Below are 14,259 nucleotides of genomic sequence, written 5' to 3' on the forward strand. Positions count from 1 at the left end.
TCATATACGACCTGAAATAAAATTGGAGAAATCAAAATCATCTTCCACAAGCAGCAAAGGACAAGGGTTAGGCAGATCTTATACCGCATCAGGTGGCCTTTTTCATTTATGTTGAAAAAAGCCACACACCTACTTTCAACAATTTGTGCATCATTTGGCTTTTGACAATGAAATTTTAGTCATCGGCTGAAAAGAACAAGGAAAATAAGAATTTTGAGTTGATATATCTAAAGTAGAATACTACAGTTCAGACTTGGAAGAATGGAAAAATAAGGCATAAAAAAGCAGTTAGGGTTTGTAAACCAGTGGATGTACCCTGGCAACTGAAAGGCAAGCAAACCCTTTCTGTTTAATTTTTCATTTCACTGCATCAAAAAAGTTTCAGCTTGTTCCAGGAATATGATCAGCAAGCAAAAGAGGCCATAACTTTGGAGAAAAGAGGCCAAATCAAGGGCCATTCATTACTTAATGCTTCTTATCTAAGTCTATTTCAAAGGAGTTTTTAACTGCAGTTGTGCATGGTCCAGGAAAGTAAATAAGTCAATGTAGACATATAGTACACACACCTACACGAAAAGTCTCGTGAGCTGCAAGTCTTAAAATTAAACATGAAAGGAAATAAGATAAGGGGGGACAATTAGAAATTGCACGCAACAACATATTTCCTTGGTTAATTGCATGCAATAGCGCAAGTCAAGTTGAAGCTTCCCCTTCCAAGCGTATCCTCTTGGGACCTTTCTCTTCACCTTGACTGCCGGCGTTCATCACTTTGTTTTCCTTGGCTTCCACAGAACACCTTTTGTACGGTTTAAATCCTGTTCGGCGGGCCTTAAGCTTTGCATGTTCCAGTCCAATTGTCAGCAGGCCCTCTCCCACAATGTCCTCACCTCTTGACAAACCATTTTTCTCAACCCCTTGACGGTAAGAACAAGATCGCACTGTCTGGCTGTTGAGGTCTAAAGCTGATGTAGCTCCGTCTTTCTCATCTGAATTTTGTTTGTCATCCTCTACATTGTCCTTTTGCTGCCCCTTGTTCTTGCCGTCGTGTGGAGGAGAAAAGCTTTGTGGCAGTACCTCCCGGGAGAAGAGGGCTTGAAAAGCCAGTCGCCCCTGACCAAAAAGATACTAACAAATAAGTAGTGGAGCCAAAATGCGACAATATCAGAATACAATTAGAATATAATTAAGTTTAAGTTACATGGAAAAGCAGACACATTAACTCACCCCTTCAGACACTTCCTTCCAAGAATCACTCGGGTTGCTACAGCTTCTACCACGACGATTACAACACTCAACTTGTGGATGATTTGCATCAGCTCCTTTTGCATCTTCCTTGTCTTTCTCATATTTTTCTAACGCATCGGTCTCCACCTCACTACTTGAAGGTGTATTGGAACCACATGAGGACCGATCAACTTGTTTTCTGTTTTTTGTTTTATTTGCATCCTGAGGCTCAGTTACTGCTGCTGCCTTCTCATCATCGGCTGCTTTCACTCCAGTATTTACTTTTGCATCTCCACACGCTTCAGAGTCTGATGATGATGAAGTAGGTGATTTAGATGCTGAATGTTGAGCTTGCAAAGCTTCAGAGTATTCAGGGTCCAGTTGTTGATCCTGCATGGATAGATCTTGATCATTATTATCTTTTCTTTCCATCTTTGTAGCTGGAGCTTGCTCATTATCCATTGGAGGAACTGCAGCAGCGGATGCAAGAGCACAGGTAAAGCCAGTGTGCAGAGGAGCACATAAAGGAAGCAGTCCATGGGCAGCCCACCATGCAGTGGCAGCTGCTACAGTTGCAGCAGCAATAGCAGCCATACTTGGAGCAGGGTTCATTTGTCTAGATGGAAAACCTCCTTGGCTGCATGCAGGAGAATCAGCAGAACTATCAACATTTGCATATGGCCAAAATGTAGCGGCAAAGCTTGCTGCAGCATGAGCAGCCGGATTCTGTAACAAAGTAGATGCAATGAGACTGGAAAAAGTGGAGGAGACATGTAGAAATGATCGATAGTCCTCTGGATTGGGGCAAACATGTGTAAAGGGAGGATGAAAAGTTGGAAATGCCTGATGAGTAGATCTTGGTGCATTATTCTGATGTTCAGTAGTAGCAGATGCAGCTGGATTTGCAAACAGGTTAGTTTGTCCATGAACATCTCCCATAGGGTGAAATACAGAATCCTGAAATGGCATATCCAGGGAAGGATTTTGAGCACCTGTTCCCAGGCTTCCATCTAAGACATGCACAGCAACATGCCTAGGATAATTTTGAGTGGCTTGCGTCTCATCTGCACGTAAACCACCACCCACATCATCTTTTTTCTGGCCTTGAGCTGCTTTCTCATGTGAAGTGCAAGAATTATCCAAGTTTGAAGCCTTACTTGTACCATTATCCTGAATTGTCTGTTCGACGTTAAGTTTATCAGCGTCATAAATTTTTAATGTTCAAGAGTGACATAGGATTCATGTTTGTCATTATGATTTACTACCTCTTTTAGTGAAGGTACAAACTCCCTAAAAGTGCAAGAGTTTCTGAGTGCTGCTGATGTTGGTATAGAATTCTTGTTCACGGAAGACACAGAAGAGCAGTTTGCTTCATGGAGAAGGGTAAAAACCTCAGAGCAACTATCATCTTGATTGTCTTTCAGATTTATAGGCTTTTCATCTCCATTAGGTCTCTGACAAACAAGATACATATGATGCATAGATAAATAAAAAATGAAACATAATTAAGGAACATGAAGAATTTGATACATGAACATAGGAAGAGAAATAAACCTCTGGAAGTGGTTCTTTCTCCAAGTCCAATACTTGTTTGCAACGCAAAGAAGATAATGGTGTTTCAGATTTTCCATCCTTTGCTCCAACCTGTGCTGTGGTAGCAGCACCTATCTTTCGAGGATAAGGGTTGCTTGGTTTTCTTTTAGGGCGTGGAGGTGGAATTTCTATGTCAAGAGCTTGACCTATTGGAACACCTTTTGCGAGTGCCTCCTTCTCCAACTGAGAGTAGAATATCTGTCAGTAGTCTCAACTAAAATGAATACATAAAAAGAAAAACATTTCTACGTACTGATGGAGCCTATGTAACATCAATCATATCAAAGTACAACACTAAAATATACGATAGGAATGGAATAACTCAAGTTGGCATCAATTAATTTATTTTCTCTGGAATTATTGTAGGAAAGGAGAAGAATCTTTTTTTCTCCTACGAATGCAAAATAGTAAGGCTAACCAGAATACTACAAAATATTATCAGGAAATTAGAAGTCCACATATATAATTGCTCTAACATCTACTTATATCTCATACTGGAGATTCATACAAAATGTTATACGCCTATTATCAGTTATATGGCCTGTCTTATAAATTATATTTCTCTCCTTCTCACCAAATAATTAGAATCCATCAGCCAATTTTGTAGAAGATTAACACATTCTTATCTATTCTCCCTTCAAAAAGTGATAGACAATTGTGTCCTTTAAATCAGGTAAGCTCATTCCAATACATGAATCCTGTAAACAATCTTTAATGAGTTATCTACATTTTTCAGTCCTTTAAATCTGTCACGTGTTCTCGAGACACACCTGTGCAATATAACATTGACTGTCATACACATACAAACGAGCCACAGTTGAACATACATACACGAACATTGGCTAAATAAAAAAAGGGGGCTGGTTTAGCCAAGCAGTCTTATTAGGAGAAAACTTCAAAGTATAAGTTAAGAGGGAAAGAGGGAAGTAGTCTATTAAGATAAAAAGAAAATTACTGGTAGTTTCTTAAAAATCACAGTTTTAGTTCTGCATAAATAAGTTTAATCTTTCATAATGCCAACTTATCCTTATAATCTGAATCAAACCATCCACAATGTTCTTTGTCAAGTAAAATCAAGATCCTTAAAATGTCATGGTCTGGACTGAAGAAAGAAATTCTCAAAGCATTAACCATAGTAAACTTGAGCAATCTTCATTTGCTTATCCTCCAGTTAAGAGTTATCAATCATAAGCTAATCATGATAAATCCGATGTTGCAAACTATTAACAACAGAAAATGTGCATATTGTTTGTGAAATCAGTAAAGGTACTTTAAACTTAGACATGCTGTCTAAGAGAAATTTGAAAGGAAAAAAGTATTGCATTAACCATATAACTTTAACTTTTATGTAATTGGCAGGTTACAGCCAATAACATGCAGGAAATAAGTCTTTAATATAGAAATCCAGTAAAATTTCGTAAGTGGTTCCCTTTATTGAAGATATATACCACGCTCACTAAAGAAGAACAATCTCTTCAAATGGACCTAATAGATGCATAACCTCAACGCTGACATCATAATTAGCTTTAAGGCCAATCTAACACACATCCAAACAGCTGCTCCTAAGCTTGGCTGCAAATATTAAGGCACACTCATCTTTCTGATGGAAAGAGAAATATGTGGATCAGTATTATATGTTCCTCATCACCAAACAGTGCCATTAGTTCTCTTGTCATAAATGATAAATCTTTATAGAAGCATGATACTCAACAACAAATAAGTAGCCTATCCTGCATCCTAAACTCTCCCAATTCCCAGAAATGGAAGGAATGAAAAAGAAATTCATATTTTAGATCTAATGAGTATCCGATTCATACTAGGTAACTATTGCTAACACATAAAGAGATTTCATACCACTAAATAAACACCTCAACCCACCCTAGAATCCAAACAAATTATATCTTACACCATAAGACACGTGACTTCCTTGCTAGCACTAACTACTTCTCAATGGATTCCACCCTCAGATAAGGCCATATGAAGATCATATGGCATAATGGGATAAACATCTTCAAACACATCTTGAATCACAAAGAACATCTTTTTGGTAAAAGTTCATCAAGACCTTCTGCTGGACAAAATATGAAACAACATAAAACTAATAAAATCCCACCACATATTGGAGACATATTGCAAACTAGGCAATAAGATGCAGAAAAGACAAAATCCATTTGAAGATTGTCTTGAAGGGGTGTGAAACTTGCGACTATAAAAGGTTTAACAAATATGATCCTAAAATTAAAGGTTTACTCTGGGTGCAGATTCATTGTTAACCTTGGATGCTGATGAATTAAACTATTAGCATAGTCAAAACCTTGAGATAGTCTACACATGAAGGATAAACTAATTGGCATTGAGCCCTAACTGCCCATGCAGAACATATTACCCTTGGATGCTGTTGAATTCAATTTGTAGCAGAGCCAAAAACTAATCTAGCCATGAAGACATAGTAATTGGTCTCAGCCCAAACTCACAGCAGAGTGTCTCATAATGAGTGTAATTCACTCTCTATACATATTCAGCCTAAATGCTAGAGGGCTCTTATGTGCCAAAAGACCAAATATATTAAGTACAAAATTGCATAAAAATCTTACGAAATTCCTATGAGAAAGTTACCATTTATAACAACTTAAAAAATGGAACACACTCCTTCCTTTCCTGACAGATCAGACTACAATGATCATGAAGCCTTTCTTGCACGCATCTAATGGCCAATCTCGTACAGAGACCAAATAAATAGAGTTTTAATTGCTGACATCTCCACAACAATAAAACAAATTTGTGGAGAGGAGAAAGGCTATCACCCTAATTGTGGTAAGCTAAATTAGTACTATTAAGCAGCTTGGATGCTCATCTAACTCAAGATCGCTTCCTTTCTAGATAATAAATAATATCTGGTGCACTTCTTCACATAACTGGTTATAAATTTGATCATACTGATATACGACTAATGTTTTTGACACAGAAAAGCTATGTATCTCTCATGTATTTGGTATTAACCCTTTCTCCTCATTCTGTTGCTTGTATATGCCCGGGGAACCCTCTTATGTTCTTTTTGTTGTTTTAATCAAAAAATTGCTTATATAAGCAAGGGGAAAAAACAGTATGAAGTACACAGATAAGAGAGAATAATCAGCATGATTTCCCAATCAATCAAATTGGTGCAATTGATGGATCAATATTTGATATATTTCAAGCAGAAACAAGAGTTAAGATGCAGAAATATACATTGAATATAAGCATAAGCAAGAAGGCACCAATTGACCTTTGAAAAGAACTTTTGAGCATGACTCCTGATCTGCACAGCAGTCTTTGTTCCTATGTGTTCTGCACATCATCAAGTAAACAAAAAAGAGAGGAGAAAAGACAGATCTCCAATTAAGATAAAAATATATAAAAGAAATTCATATGTCAGTCCTAACAGATATATCCAATGAATTTTAGCTCAACCCACAATAAAAATAGTTCTTAAAACACAGCACCAATTGAAATATTTTTGTTTCTCCACCCAAAAAAGATTCAAATCTGAAATGGAAAAACAAGTGAAAACCTTCAATGCGTTGCCAAGCTCGTCCATAGAGCTTCAAGGCCTCTAGGAACCTATTATGCTCCTCTTCGGTCCATCTTTCACGTTGTTTTGTAATAGTATAAGGCTTCCTAGTCTACCATTCAGCATAAAAATTCAACAGTTGAGATTGTAACAATAAAAGCTCCATTTTTACAATATCAACAGGTATAAATTAAAAGAAAAAAGAGTTTAATGTCAAATAAATAATAATTAATACCTTAATAACGAGTTCTTCTCCAGAGGAGTATGTGTCCATTGACAGGACCTGGGCAGCGGTAGTGCTGCTTCAAATCCTCTCCAACGAGCAATGGATAAAACACAAACCTCCTTTCATTTCTTTTGACATCCAATACTCCAAATAGCAAAGCCGTTTTTGAACTCCACAAAACCTGATGATAACTATTTACGACTGCAAAACACAAAAGCCAACAACAATTGATAGAGATCCGTCTCCGTTTTCTGTAACCATTCCAATTAATGTTATTTTCTCAACATCATAAATATAGTTATTTTTAACATAACTGGTACTTTAGTTGATCACATGGTAAATTTTGTGATGAAATTTAAATCTGTGGAAGATAAAAAAAAAAAAATTTAAGTATCCACCGTAACAGAGAGAAGAGACGGCTTCTTCGAAAGAACTTAAAAGAAAATTCCTTTATTCAGAATCCTCACCAAAACGAACCCGTTGGCGCCAAAACCTTTCGAGAAATGAGAGAAAAGATTTAATTAGTCATCAACAACGCACTTCCACATAAGCTCCTCCGGTAAATGTAAGTTTTGCCGTTTTAACAGCTAAAAAGTAAGATTATATACAAAAGGAATTCTTTACCATCTGTTTGGTTGCCAAGAAAAAAAATATCAATCACTTTTATTTTCTCCCTACTCAGCTTCGTATAGACAACATTAATTTAAACTCAGCCGAGTAGAGTTTTGAAGACAAGAATTACTTTGAGGGGGCAACCAAACAGAGAGTAAAGAAGGAAAGCCCTAGAAATGCGGTGGAAATACCTTGAGAGGTAGCCATGGAGGATGAGAACTCTGAAAGCAACGATCATGCATGAAAAAAAGAGTTCACCAGAGACCAGTCGGAGAACTCATAGTTTCCGGCAATGAGGAGATCGGAATCAACAGAAATGGAATACGGTTTTTTTTTTCTAGTAAGCAGAAAAGATTAGAAGAAAACTGAAGAAGAAGCAAAGCAAAGCAAAGCAACGAAGAAAGCAGCAGAGAAAGCCTTTTTTGGTGAGACCTAAAACACCAGAAACTACAGTTTGGGAGAAGTATGGAGAAATCTCAGCCACTACAATTTCCTGGTGGATATATTTTTCTAGAAAATACAAAATTTAGGCAAGTTTTATTTGAGGCTGCGAAGGAGTGAACGGTAAACCGAACGGACAGATGCACTGGATGTTGCCAAGTGTCAGTAATTTAGTGGCTGAGATAAGTAAAGCCCACCCTTGCTCTTTTTCCCCTTTTTTTCTTTTTTTCTTTTTTGCATTTGGCCTGTTGCTTCCCATCTTCAAATCTCAGCCACAAGTTCCCATCCTGTGAGGTTAAGTCCGTAAAAGCGCCTCCAGCTGTGCCACGTGGGGCCCCGGTGACGTGGACTTTACTCCCTGCCGGTTTGTTCCGGTCGCTTCCGTACGGACTAGGATGAAAAAGCGGATGGTGTTGCACCAGCGTGGCATGGGTTACCGGTACGTGGCGGTTTTGAGACAGATGTGGAGTCCGGTATCGTGCGGGTCAGAAGCACGAAGGGGAGTGGATGTCAAGTGCGACGTTTGCGGTTCATGCGGTGCCGCGATGGTGTTGGGGATAAAATCATTTCGACTGTTGCAGAAGCTGATAAAAGTTGGAGTCGAAGCCACTGGATTTGAGAAGATAGCAGATCTACGGTGATGATCCTAGCAACGAACCCCCTATTTTCTTTTTCTCTTTTTTTGTCTTTTAAAGGATAAACGTCAATTTTAACATTCATTGCATTGTAATGGAAGGAATTGGAGTCCTCCCACAAAATCATAAGTGAAAATAAACATTCATTGCATTCAATTGTGGGGTTTACTTACAAGATCGACTTCTTTAATAGTTAAATTTTAGACTTTTTATCAAGTTTTTAATTTACATAAAAATTAAGATGTTACTTTTACAAAATTTAAATTATTCAATTTTTTTATATTTTTCATGAAATTAATCAACGTGTCAATTGGATAACTACATATTATGAAAATTTATTTTTGAGTTATACATTTTCGAGACCCCTCTAAATAATATTTTTATTGATTTATTTTCAAACACTTTATGTATTATAGATTTAAATAGTACAATTAATTTTGTTTTATTCTTTTCCCTATTTAAAAAATAATAAAAATAAGCTCATATCATTTTCCTTTTTTCGGGGTTCACATCATAAATAAGTGGCCTTCTATGGAACAAATTTACGAGGATGGGCTTCACCCTATGAATCAACCCAAATTGATTGATTTGCCAATGTCGTCTATGCCGAACAAGGAAAAACAAAGGTTATATCCATGGGCCAACAACAACGCGAACACGAAGAACATGGAAAGCTCTGGAAAAAGGGATTGGATCAAAATCCATTACCCTAACACCCCCAACCAACAACGTGGCCATTTCCCCTTCCACCCAAATCTTCTTCTTTTCTCTTTGGATCGATCAAAAGTTCGTTTTTATATGCGTTTCTGGAAGAAGTAGAAGGAGCCAAATGGTCCTTTCAATAGGCACTTTGATTTCTTACCACAACTGTGAAGGAAAGTGACACAGTCATGTACCCCAATGGATTCTATTTTAATATTCTGAATTCTGAAATCCAAGCTCCATGCACTTGAAAGGATCATAATTGGAGATGGGAGTTTTCGTGGCAATTGGAAAAGCTCTCCCCTGCTTTTGCTAACCAAAATTTGGATGAATTCAATTTCGGAAAATTGTGTGATGAGAAGAATCCAGCTCAATGTTGTACTTTTACCGAACACATCCTTAAAGGGAGAACGAGAAATCAACTCCCAAATGACACATCCAAACATTAGAATTTTAGCCATCTTTTGCTTTCGCCTAATCATATGACTTTGTCTGTTGTTAATTGCCATTTTAGGTCAAAAGTTGCTTGCAAATAATTATTTAATGCTTTCTAGAATATGTTCTTGAAACTTTCTAACAAATAATGATCAAGACTTCCCTTGTTTTGATTTATACATATATATATATAAAACAAAAAAATTGCATTTTGCTTTTCTGATGCAAAATCAAACAATTTCTTTGAAGCAGTAAAGTGAAACTTTTTTGGTATTGATGAAAAACAAAATTCACAATTTTATTTTTATATGGAACAAATATACATTAATCGATATTCGATTATAACCCATATTTTATAATCAATCTAATATAATTTATGCTTTTTACTAGTTGTTAATTTTTCACTTTATATCAACAGCTTTTTAGGAAGTAAATAGTGAAAAAAATGATAATGATATGGTTTACTTTAGAAAATTTTTTATGTAAACTTTTCATTAGTGTGCTATATCATTAATATATCAAAGGGAGCTAAAGCACTTAGGTATAAAAAAATTAAAGTAAAGGTTTAATGATTATATATAAGAAATATATTTTATACGTTATCAGTGGAAATTTTTAAACTTTATAAAAGAGGTTAGAGGATTGTTATATATCTTATTAAGATATATTTTTTAAAATTTAATAAATTAATATAATGGAAAAACTCGTGATAAAATTTTAATTCTGCTCATGTTAGCACTGTTAGTATATTTTTAATTTTTCTCACTCTCTCTTTTCATAATCGAAAAAAACTGTGGTTACCTCTATTTTTTTTATTTTAACTAATCAATATTACTATATCTTAATTTGTCTTTATATACCTACCTTGGAGGGGAGGTTCGTAGATTATATATTAATCAAGTTTGACCAAAGCACTTGGTTTTGTTCATTTTTATGTTTTAATTTGCATTAAAATATGTGAATTAACCGAACAAGTTAGGCCCCCAAAATTTCTCAATTCCTCTAGAACACGTAAATTGATGAATGATGAAAAATAAAAACTACCAACCGAGTTAGACAAATATTGTCAAGACACATGATCCAAAGCCAAAGCCAAGATAAGAAATTCGTCCAAAGGCAGCTGGTAGATGAACAATTGAACACCTCCAACCTACAGTTCACCGCCTCCCCAGTTGCTGACGCGTGCTCTGGGTGACGAAGGCGCCGTGACGTTATTCCTTCACCTCCCCCCCTTCCTAAGCCCTGATGCAAAAGCTCCTTGTTTTATCGGGAAACTTTTCCTACTGGATGGTTTTCAAGATAAGAATTGTATTTCCTTTTGCAGAGCTCCCCGTACTAGCTTTACTTCCTCTGCAACCTGTTGTTGCTCTCCACATTCAACGCTTCTTGGCGTTTACTGGATGGTTGTTTGTCTGCAGTTTGATATTTATTGTCGTAACAATTGAGATTAATTCTTGGCTACGTCCTTTTGTTAGTGTATGATTGTGCCTAGCTATGATTACAATTAAACAGCTTCTTGAGGTGTTTTTCTTCTAATAAAGTTCGACGAGTTTTGCATGAACTCTAGCAAAATCGTATAGACTTTTCCAATGGTTAGCGTATCTTAAAAAGTTACATGAGAATAGCCCAACTTCCATTTCTAGACTTTAGCGTCAGTGTTTATTACTGATAGGCATAGGGAAGAGAAGAAGGCTGCAAAAGGGGGAAAAAATGGCTCATCTCTTAGAAAAGATGGTTGTATAATACTAACTCTTTTAAGACTTTGTACAAAGATGGTTGTGTTTGAACATTTTGAGCTTCTGACTGAATCTTTTAGATTAGAAAAGATGGCTGTGTCATACTAACTCTTTTAAGACTTTGTACAAAGATGGTTGTGTTTGAACATTTTGAGCTTCTGACTGAATCTTTTAGATTATATTACTTGTCAACCCTTTGAAAAAGTTTATGCCAAGAATTTAGATCTCTGCATTTGTTGAGTATTTTGTCTTAATAATGGCATTGCAAAGATTTCTTGTCATTGAATAAGTGAAGTATAATACCTCTTTTTCTTGAATCAAATTTGACAATGGAACCCTAGTGTGAATACTTCAGTCATACGTCAACTATACACTCTTGGATGACCATTTCTCCTATTATATGTCTAGTAATTCGTAAGTATTTTGAACAGTAAATTTGGAGCAGTTCTGTACTTGTGTATTCAACGAGGAACCAGAGGACAGTTACAAAAGAGATGTGTTCCTCATTGCCAGCTAAATCCGTAAAGAGGCCTAATAAGGAATCGCCTTTTTCTGGAATCTCAGCAAACGTTTGCAGAGAGGATTTAGTTGCTAAATAATAAAAAAAAACAACAAAGAATCTTGCTGGAAGAACCAAGCTATTTATATATAGTTCTGTAACTGCTGTCTGTTACCTTGAATATACAATCAGGCCATTAATTTGGACTTATCTACTCTGATTTCCTTTTCCATCAATGGAGAAATTGAGGACCTCACCAAAAAGGTTAAGCCTGCAATTTCATAATTTCTAGGCCTTAGGGATCTATAAATTTGTTAGTTTACCATCATCAAAACCACCCCAGAAGTTGGACAAGGCAGGATACAAGTACTATCATCATCTCCTCCAATGGCTACAACAATTAAGCCACTATTAACCGACCTTGTATCTACTGTGAGTTCTGTTCCTCCAAATTATGTCCGACCTGAATCTGACCGTCCAAAACTCAATGAGGTTACCTTTGATCATTCCATCCCTCTCCTTGATCTCCAAGGCCTTCATGGTCCTAACCACTCTAGTGTTATCAAAGAGATTGGGGAAGCGTGCCAAAATAATGGTTTCTTTCAGGTATGTGCAGTTCTTTCTTTTCTTTTGGTTTACTCCAAATTTAATTACTTCCCTGTAAAAAAAGGCGTCCGGGAGTAACATCAATTACATTTCAATAATATGTTTTGTTATCTGTTGAAGGTTAAAAACCATGGCATTTCACCAGAGGTGATTGATAAGATGTTGCATGTCTCCAAGGAATTCTTTCATTTACCGGAGAGTGAGCGATTGAAGAATTACTCCAATGATCCTATGAAGACGACAAGACTTTCTACGAGTTTCAATGTGAAAACTGAAAATGTATCAAGCTGGAGGGATTACTTAAGACTCCATTGCTTCCCTTTAGAGGATTATGTTCATGAATGGCCAACCAACCCTCCATCTTTCAGGTACCACTTGAAGTTATTAACCAACCACATCTTCAGGAATATATGTTACTGATTTCATTTAAATTCTTTGTTTGATTTCTTTCTTGTACCACAGAGAAGCTGCTGCAGACTACTGCAAGAACACCAGAGGGCTGGCGCTGAGACTGCTGGAAGCAATATCAGAAAGCTTAGGCCTGGAAAGGGATTATATGAATTCGGCACTAGGAAAGCATGCGCAGCACATGGCTATCAACTGTTATCCACCTTGTCCCGAGCCAGAGCTGACTTATGGATTACCTGCTCATGCTGATCCTAATGTTATCACCATCCTCCTTCAAGCTGACGTGCCTGGTTTGCAGGTGCTCAAAGATGGCAAGTGGAGTGCTGTCAGCCCCATTCCTTACACCTTTATTGTCAATATTGGTGACCAGATACAGGTTAGATAATTAATACATACATATACAGAAAGTTCTAGCTGGATTAATTGTCAACGCACCAGTAATTATGAGTTCTTTTTATGCTTGGTGATGATAATTAACAAGATGCAAGTTATCAATCCAGTATAATAAGCAGGAACTCAACGATATAGTCCTGAAGCTTAGTTAATTACATGTTAATGTTAAAACGGAGAGTTCATACTCAATGAACATATATAGTCTCGAAACCGTCGTGTTAAAGGTTGAGGCGTATACCTCTCCAGTCAAATTTTAATGATTAGCAAAAAATTAAAAAAAAAAACCACATCCTTTTAAAATTGACCGCTACTAAGAGAAATTAATAGTCAAATACCGAACGTGTATATGAACAGAGATATGACATTTGACAACGTCTGCCCGAATTGTTCCAAGTAGTTCTAGAACTGTAACAAGCAAAAGCTATTTTACTTGATTTCCGTTTCTTCTAAATTAACCATGCAGGTAGTGAGTAATGATCGTTACAAGAGCGTGCTTCACCGGGCGGTGGTGAACTGCAAGGAGGAGAGGATCTCTATTCCGACGTTCTATTGCCCATCACCAGACGCCGTGATGCGGCCAGCCCCGCAACTGATCGACGACGATCATCCTCCCTTGTACAGGAGCTATTCTTACAGTGAATATTACCAGAAGTTCTGGAAACGGGGCCTTAACGCTGAGACATGTTTGGACATGTTTAAAATTTAAGACCTTTGTCTTTATTTTACGTACCCTATTTATGTTATGCAATGCGAGGATGCTTCTTCTAGAAAATAAAGGGTGTGAAATTTTAATGAAGGTGACTTTTATTATTTTTACTTAAGATAATTAAGATTACTTATGATATATTATGCATGTGAGTATTTGGGTCACATATGAGTATTTTAATTAGTTCATTTACTTTTAATTCAAACAACTTGTGATGATTATATTTATTATAGACAAATATTACGGATTTTAAAAATTATGAAGTTCACAGATTAAAATTGAAAAAAAAAAGACTATATAAGTATATTTTATTTCAATATTATATATAAAATATTTTTATAATTAACACTATATTATTTAAATTATAAAAAATTAGCAATAAAACATGCAAAACATTACTAAATGTGCTTCGATATTATTGATTTTGCAAACTATGGTTACTGAAGAATTTTTAAGATATCTAATGCTTTGGTGTCTCTGTATCTAAATTATC

General features: G+C 36.3%; 2 protein-coding genes across 8 annotated transcripts; one reads left to right on the plus strand and one right to left on the minus strand.

Annotated features, from left to right (window-relative positions):
- LOC18613877 (protein LHY) lies at window positions 428-7,688 on the minus strand. Of its 7 annotated transcripts, XM_018123611.1 has the most exons (11): window positions 7,397-7,688; window positions 7,061-7,086; window positions 6,603-6,794; window positions 6,368-6,479; window positions 6,083-6,144; window positions 2,779-3,000; window positions 2,490-2,678; window positions 2,217-2,403; window positions 2,068-2,120; window positions 1,225-1,950; window positions 428-1,125 (listed from the first exon to the last, which is right to left on the minus strand). In XM_018123611.1, exons 3-11 carry the CDS (start codon window positions 6,639-6,641, stop codon window positions 694-696), a joined length of 2,022 nt encoding a protein of 673 aa, XP_017979100.1. In that variant the 5' UTR covers window positions 6,642-6,794; window positions 7,061-7,086; window positions 7,397-7,688; the 3' UTR covers window positions 428-693. The 7 variants fall into 7 exon arrangements, with proteins under 7 accessions (XP_017979100.1, XP_017979084.1, XP_017979089.1 ...); XM_018123595.1 differs by having other exon boundaries at window positions 1,225-2,120; XM_018123600.1 differs by having other exon boundaries at window positions 2,068-2,403.
- On the plus strand, window positions 11,446-13,904 carry LOC18613879 (protein DMR6-LIKE OXYGENASE 2). The gene is made up of 4 exons (XM_007051346.2): window positions 11,446-12,259; window positions 12,380-12,627; window positions 12,722-13,043; window positions 13,524-13,904. The coding sequence occupies exons 1-4, from the start codon at window positions 12,041-12,043 to the stop codon at window positions 13,764-13,766; spliced, it is 1,032 nt and encodes a 343-aa protein (XP_007051408.2). The 5' UTR covers window positions 11,446-12,040; the 3' UTR covers window positions 13,767-13,904.

This window comes from Theobroma cacao, chromosome 1 (assembly GCF_000208745.1).
Source record: "Theobroma cacao cultivar B97-61/B2 chromosome 1, Criollo_cocoa_genome_V2, whole genome shotgun sequence".
In the NCBI taxonomy this organism is placed as follows: Eukaryota; Viridiplantae; Streptophyta; class Magnoliopsida; order Malvales; family Malvaceae; genus Theobroma; species Theobroma cacao.

Excerpts from the sequence above, each read along its gene's own strand:
- LOC18613879 (XM_007051346.2), top strand. The coding sequence starts at position 12,041 with ATGGCTACAACAATTAAGCCACTATTAACCGACCTTGTATCTACTGTG. Across the intron at positions 12,260-12,379 it reads AAAATAATGGTTTCTTTCAG|GTTAAAAACCATGGCATTTC; the intron begins GTATGTGCAGTT and ends TATCTGTTGAAG. Across the intron at positions 13,044-13,523 it reads ATATTGGTGACCAGATACAG|GTAGTGAGTAATGATCGTTA; the intron begins GTTAGATAATTA and ends TTAACCATGCAG.
- LOC18613877 (XM_018123584.1), bottom strand. The coding sequence starts at position 6,641 with ATGGACACATACTCCTCTGGAGAAGAACTCGTTATTAAG. Across the intron at positions 6,480-6,602 it reads GAGAAGAACTCGTTATTAAG|ACTAGGAAGCCTTATACTAT; the intron begins GTATTAATTATT and ends GCTGAATGGTAG. Across the intron at positions 2,679-2,778 it reads AGAAAGAACCACTTCCAGAG|AGACCTAATGGAGATGAAAA; the intron begins GTTTATTTCTCT and ends CTTGTTTGTCAG.